Source organism: Parasteatoda tepidariorum, chromosome 10 (assembly GCF_982258835.1).
Source record: "Parasteatoda tepidariorum strain Cologne lab strain chromosome 10, Ptep-v5.0, whole genome shotgun sequence".
NCBI lineage: Eukaryota > Metazoa > Arthropoda > Arachnida > Araneae > Theridiidae > Parasteatoda > Parasteatoda tepidariorum.
The window spans coordinates 97047382-97054852 of record NC_141764.1 but is presented as its reverse complement, the minus strand read 5'-3'; the positions used below and the strand labels follow the sequence as shown (position 1 = coordinate 97054852).

At 32.2% G+C, this 7471-nt stretch overlaps 1 protein-coding gene across 1 annotated transcript; it reads right to left on the bottom strand.

Annotated features, from left to right (window-relative positions):
• Positions 1–1877: 1877 nt before the first annotated feature.
• On the bottom strand, positions 1878–2786 carry LOC147803124 (uncharacterized). The gene has a single exon (XM_087152911.1). It carries the CDS (start codon positions 2784–2786, stop codon positions 1878–1880), a length of 909 nt encoding a protein of 302 aa, XP_087009037.1.
• Between the last annotated feature and the right edge of the window lie 4685 nt (positions 2787–7471).

Here is a 7471-nt window from a genome sequence, read left to right as displayed (position 1 = left end):
GAGTGTAGTCTCGACGACCTGTCAGATTGTCTTGACTGCCGTTCAGCAAGTAGTTCTGATGACGAAAGTGATAGCAGTAGTATAGTCATTCGAAAGCGACGTCCTGTACCGCTGATATACAGTGATTCAGAAGACGAGGACATGAATAATAATGTTGAAGACAACAATGATACATGGTCAACGAACGACAAGAGTATAATTTTGGAACCTTTCGAAGGCAGCTCTGGCGTAAAAATTATGCCAAGTTCCTCTGAAAGCGTAATGGATATTGTGAATTTATTCATTGGAAGTGACCTGATTGAGCACTTCGTGAGGGAGTCTAATAGATATCATTATCAAATTGTGGAAAAATATAGAATTACATCAAAAACGAAAAAATGGAAAGACGTCACGGTGACTGAAATGAAGAAATTTTTGGGCCTGATCATTCTCATGGGACAAGTAAAGAAGGACATTCTCTACGATTATTGGTCTACAGACCCATCTATAGAAACGCCGTTCTTCTCGAAGGTTATGAGCAGGAACAAATTTTTACAAATAATGCAAAGCTGGCATTTTTGTAATAATAACGATATTTCTCCCAATTCGCATAGGCTGGTGAAGGTCCAGCCTGTCATTGATTATTTCAAGGAAAAATTTAACAACGTATATAAACCAGATCAACAATTGTCTCTAGATGAATGCGTAATTCCGTGGAGAGGTAGACTGTCAATCAAAACATATAATCCGGCAAAAATTACAAAATATGGAATACTGGTTAGAGTGCTGTCTGAAGCTCGTACAGGATACGTATCCAACTTTTGTGTGTATGCCGCTGATGGAAAAAAATTAGAAGAGACAGTATTATCGGTCATTGGACCGTATAAGAACATGTGGCATCATATATATCAAGATAATTATTACAATAGTGTCAACATAGCTAAAATTTTTTTAAAAAATAAATTGCGATTGTGCGGGACGATTCGAAAGAACAGAGGTCTTCCTCAAATACTTCAAACGGTCAAGCTTTCAAGAGGCCAACATCAATTTCTTAGAAATGGCAATATTTTATTACAAGTATGGAATAATGGCAAAAGAAATGTAAACATGATATCGACAATACATTCTGCACAAATGGTGGAATCTAGAAACAGAAGCAGGACATCACATTGCCCCATACAGAAGCCTATTTCAATAATAGATTATAATAAATATATGAAGGGCGTAGATCGCGCAGATCAATATCTGTCCTATTACTCCATTTTTAGGAAAACAAAAAAATGGACGAAACGTGTCGTAATGTTCTTCATCAATTGTGCACTTTTTAACTCCTTTAAAGTATATACAACTCTGAACGGACAGAAGATTACATATAAAAATTTTCTGCATAAAGCGGCACTTTCATTGATAGAAGACTGCGAAACTGAAGAACAAGGTAAGGATCTACCTAATTCCGAACCCACAAGAACCACATCCCGATTTGATCATCCCGGAAGACTCGCAAATTTCGGGAAGCATAAACTAGTAAATATAGTGACCAGCGGTCAATGTAAAAAACCCCTACGACAATGCAGAGTTTGTGCAAGTAAAAAAAAACTAAGCAGAACAGGTTTCGCTTGTAAATACTGCAACGTCCCACTACACAAAGGTGACTGTTTCGAGCGCTATCATAGTTTAAAAAAATATTAAACAACCTCTTTTTTCGACAAATATTGTTATATGGATTATGGCATATTTTATGTAAATAATAAACTGAAAACGATTGTAATAGATAAAATAAATATTGTTTAACACTAATATGATTAAAGTAAAAGATTTTATTAAATTTCGTTACCCTACAATAACACGAAGCGTACAATTTTACCAGAGTTTAAGAAAAGCACATATATTCCCGCTCGTCAGTCTAGGCCGAAACCGAGCCGGTGTCTCGGACGATCTGCAGCTGAGCGGGCGGTGAAAGGGCATAGTATGTTCGAACCGCTACCGGTCGGTAAAGTGTTAAGGTACAACAGAAGATTATAGTGTGGTTTATCGCCAATAAGTAAATGTAAAGTAGGATTATTGTAGCCAAAATAGCGTTGTCTTAGAAATTTAAATTTATTGCACTGGATCAGAGCGTGTTTAACAGTTAATGGTTCATTGCAGCTAGAGCAATCTGGTGCAGGTTCACTTAGTAAGAGATGTCTATGTGTAATACGCGTATGACCAATGCGCAAACGATTCAATATAACTTCGTATTTTCTCGGCAAACTTTGTTTCATTACTGGTTCTATATTTGGTATAAGACTGTGTAATTTGTTATTTGTCTCCTCATTCCAACTTTTTTGCCATTCGAACTGTAGTGTAAAATTAATCGCATTTCTAATATCTGAATATGATAATGGTCGAACTGAAAGGTTTTGGGTCAATTTCGCAAATTCGTCAGCCTTTTCATTACCCAGAATGCCACAGTGCCCAGGAATCCACGATAACATCACAGAATAACCCAGACTTTGTAAATTTTCATAAGTATAAACAACATTAATTATAATTGAATGAGACCTGTGGGAAATATTGTTTAATGCTGCCAGACAACTTTTAGAATCGGTATAAATGTACCATTTTTTGTGTGTTTGGGTAAGGATAAATTGTAGAGCTAATAAGATGGCGTGAGCTTCGCATGTAAAAACTGAACAAGATGGATGCAGTTTTTCAGTGATGATTTCGTTCGGCGTGACCACTGCAGATGCTGTATGACTGTCATTTTTCGAGCCATCAGTGAAAATAGGGTTAAAATCCTGATACTGTTCACGATGTGAATTAAACATTTGTCGGTACATTAAAGTAGATGTTTCTTGTTTTGTCCCGATCTCTTTCGGTTTATGAGATACAAAACTTTGTTCGGATCTAATAAACGATCGCAATCATGACATCTTCTAGGGTTGTCAGATGGCGTCACAGTAGTGATTCTCTTCGTGGTCATAGGGGTTTTCACACCCTTCGCAGTAAAAGTTTGATGCATAAAAACCCCTTGAGGGAAGTGATAAACTCATAGTGGTCGTCATGTAACCATGAATTTATTCGCTTTCTACGTGGAATCCCACTTTTGTATAACCTCTAAAAATAACAACACAAAATAAACTAAAAATAATACTAAGATATGAAAAATCGTGAATACCGAAAATAAAATATTTCAATCAAATTAAAATTACGTTCACGTGTTAATTTTTGTAACGGTAATAAATACATAAAATAAGAAAAACTGTTACATATTAATTGTATTTAATATATTTGAAGTCATTTTATATCTGACAGTTTAAGTAAAAAATTAGCCTCTGGAATTAAGATTTAGTAATTTAAAAAATAAAATAAACATTATTCATATTTTATATGATTAAAAGACGTAAATATACAAATGATAAATGAATTAGATTACTAATTAAAACTATCTTGTTTAATTAGAGATACAAGTTAACATGGTTCGAAAGTCAGGTGAATAAAGTAATAATAATAAAATAAAAAACTTACCCTGTTTGAATTTGTTGTGGCACAATTTGTGTATCAAGATAACTTTCGAACAATACTATTTCGCGATACGTGCACGGTCCTATGGGCACTCCAGCGTCTTCGTGCAACTTCCCCGCACGATTCAACAGGGCTTGTCCTTTAAGGCATTTAGGGCCTTCTGGTTTTTTTCAACGTGTGCTATTGCCCTTATAATTACCTTTGCACAACAAAGCCCTTCGTCTTTGAAATCTATGCTGATTATCGATTTTTTTCTAAGTCTGTCGACATCTACATTAATGACTCTCATGTAACGCCCAGCTCCAACATCACGCCTTACCGTGATCGCATCTACCAAAAACCCTGCCTCCAATTTTATATTGTCTTTTGATGGAAGAACTTTCATCACAATAGATAATAACCGCTCCAAAGTAAAATCAGACACCTTCATCAGGCTTGTAGATATAGGTCTATCCAATCCATCTGCTTGTATCGTAAGTGCTCGAGATCTGTAGGCCGTAAGTTTTCAAATGTTCTTTCCATTAGTATCGTGAATAATTCCCTAACAGCTTCCTTTGCAGTAATCAATGGTTTATCCCGCAAATCATGTGGCAACCGATCAACATCAATTCTGGCTCTGTAAATAATTTCATTTGCTTGATATCTTTGATATTGTCGTTGCTGAAGAGGCTCCAATATGATAGCATTATTCAGCTAAAAAATAAAAATTAACATTAGGCTTTATATTAAAAACCTTTTTAAAGTTTCTCCTGGATTATTCTAAGAAAAATTGCATAATTAATACATGTTTATAACTTAGTATTTCATAATTTATTATATATTTAAAATATTATTCACCTGCAAATCGGACACACGTTGATGCAGAACGAAAGACCCGTGAAAAAATTTCAGAGCATCAAGTCTATGAATTTCTTGTGAGGTATCCAAGAAACTTTGAGTAAGAGTATCCCTGAACTAATATAAAAATAATAATAAATTGCTTTTAAACTAACTAGGAAAATTTAAATAAGAATTAAAATCAACTTTTTAAAAAATGCACACCAAATAATCATCACTATCACTTAGCGCAATATTTTCATCTTCGAACAGCGTTCTAGATGACCAGTCGTCAGCTTCGACAAACAACTATAAAAAATAGAGAACGATACACTCATTTCTAATTAAAATAAATAAATCAAACATCTAATAATTTTTAAAAAATTATGTCATCAAAAAATTCATCAAATGTAAAAGATTTCAAGCACACAGAATTGAGATTGAACCAGACATATCACCTGAAGACAGAGTTAGAGATGCAGCGATATTTGAGATTATTGGGGTAGATCTTGCGGGCCCTCTCTATCTCTCTAATAAATCTAAAGCCTGGATTGTACTGTACAGTCCGCAAAAAAAAAAAACGAATCACCCTGAATAACTTTCGTTCTAATGATCGGATTTTCACGAACTAAGTGTCAATCTTAATGGTTCCTGGGGGTGACCTCAAATATGTTAATTAATTAGTGCTAACTATTAATTAAGTTACGAAATCAGACACAAAAACGTACTTTCTCTGAATAAACATATAATTTTTTTTACATATTTGGAATCTAGACCCTTGAATTAGTGGGGGTAGACAAAATTTTAAAAAAATTGGGTGGTAAATTGGGCCGCAATAAATGTTTATATATTTGGCGATAGTCCAGAAAACCGCCAAAAAAAGTCGCCTGCGCAAATAAATATTTTAAGATAACCCATTGACTAATTCAAAAGAGGAGTGCTTAATTTTACTAGGTTGCTACGCAACCAAACTCTGATAGTAAAAAAATTGAAATAATGTTCAGTGATTGCTCGGAGGGGCTTAATTTATTGTTAATAGAAAATATCTCGAAGTTTCCAGGCCATAAACAATTTTTTTAGGGGATTTCTGTCCAAAAAGCAAAAAAAAATATTATTTTAATCTCCTTTGAAAAGTAAATTTGAATCGATTTATAAATTATTTATGATAGTTTTTAGAATTTAAATACATGAACTTTTTATCTGATATTGTTTTGACACTGTTTTTACTATATTTATTCGAGGATTTTATACTAAAATAAAATGAGCATAACTTATTATAGCTATATACAAAATTTTAGGGATAATCATTTTTACAGTTTTAATCGAGTCTTCTAGGCAAGAAAATTTGAAGAAAAAAAAAGTGCTTGAAAAATAAAATGTAGATTGTATAATAATTCTAATGCACATTCACAAGGCTTTCTATAATTTACGATATTTCTTTTTTCTATAACTCAAGGAATTGCTGAATGTTTAGTGGCATTTTAAAAAGATTGAAATATGTTATGTTTAAGAATAAGATATTGAAATAATATGTTGCATATTGTATGATTCGTTGTTTAAAAAAATCGCTTCATTCTACTAGATATTTAGGTTACATCGTTTTCTTTGGATAAAGATGATTAGCAAATAGCATCCTCATGTTTCGATACATTCTGAAACTTATACGTTCGCAAATTCACCATAAAATGTCGCACAGCATATTCTTCAATTACGATAAGCTACATTTACCACCAAATACTGCTACTATGGTTATTTTTGCTTTCTTATATATATCTGATGATCTCTTTTTAAACAGAGCTCGTAAGATCCTTAAGATACTGAAATGGGGGCACAAAAACTTAAGAGATAAAATATTTAATTTCATTAACTCAAAATATCTGGTGTCAAAATGTTAATTTTTAAGTTAAATATAACTTTTACAATATTGATGTTCTTACATTTTTAAAGACCATATGAATCCTGATAAAATATTAAAATGCATATGTTTACTTTAACTAGTGTAAAATCCTTATCAAAATAATGATCAAGACCCAAATGTAAAACAGTATAATTGACGATAAAAACTCAACTGGCTTCAAAACATATGAAGAGGGAAGTAAAGGTCGACATGTTTCGAGTTTTCAAATATAATCGCCCATTCTCAAGACTTGTCAGGCTTGGATAACTTGTGACTTTTATTATTGGACGCTCAAAACATGTCTATTTTTATTATCATTTATTATTTTTTTAAATCAATGAAGTTTTTATATTTTCGATTCAGTTTCTTGGGATTATCCATTTAGTTACACAACATATTAAATTATTTCACTCGATATTAAAATAAGTTTTACATATGTTATAGGCACAGGTTCTTAGATTGAAAAAATAATAATTCACTACTTTGTAAAAAAATTAATGCAGTAAAAAAAAATTTTTTTTTTTTTTTGCTGCAAGCCTTAACATTTTAGTTTAAGGCCATAAAAAAATTCCGTTTACAATTGAAATTTCAAAAGTCGAATGTGAAAATGGAATGTCCCCTAGTACCAGGAATCGAAATTAAATAGTAACAAGGACAACTTTTTTAAACAAGTTAGCGTTTCCGTCCTACTCGAAGTTGTTTGAAAAGGTATTTTTTATATATCAATTCCAAAGTTTATTCTACATATATTTCAGGGTATACTTTCGGAGTATTTCGATCGAGTTTATTTTTACACCCTTATTTGCTTAAAATTATTAAATAATTTACTTAAAATAAATTATTCAAGCTGCATGATTTAATGCATTTATAGTATAATAATAAACGGAGCTTCCGACGCATATCCTTAACCTTAATACCGCTATCATTAAATAAATGGAATAAGCTTAGATAAATAATAAAAGTTAATTTTTCCCTCGTGTAATTTTCAAGGAATAATATGTTTCGATCAAACAGATTTCATTCTGGAAATAGCGAAATTATTGAGTAGGTCCCTTGGAGCAATATCATTCTTATCCTCTTTTGACGAAATATAGGAAAATTAGTTTTCACAGTTTCTGTAAAAAGTATGTTAGCCTACTTGCCACGTTTTTTTTTAAAAATTTTTTAATTAAAATAAGGTCGGAAATTGTGTATTGTGTGCACAGCTTTGGAATCCTTACAAATTTCAATTTTTAGTATTTCCTGATTAACAAAATAAGGCATTTTCCTGATAAC

What these genes read in the sequence shown, in the direction of transcription:
- LOC147803124 (XM_087152911.1), bottom strand. Translation starts at nt 2,786, where the DNA reads ATGTTTAATTCACATCGTGAACAGTATCAGGATTTTAACCCTATTTTC.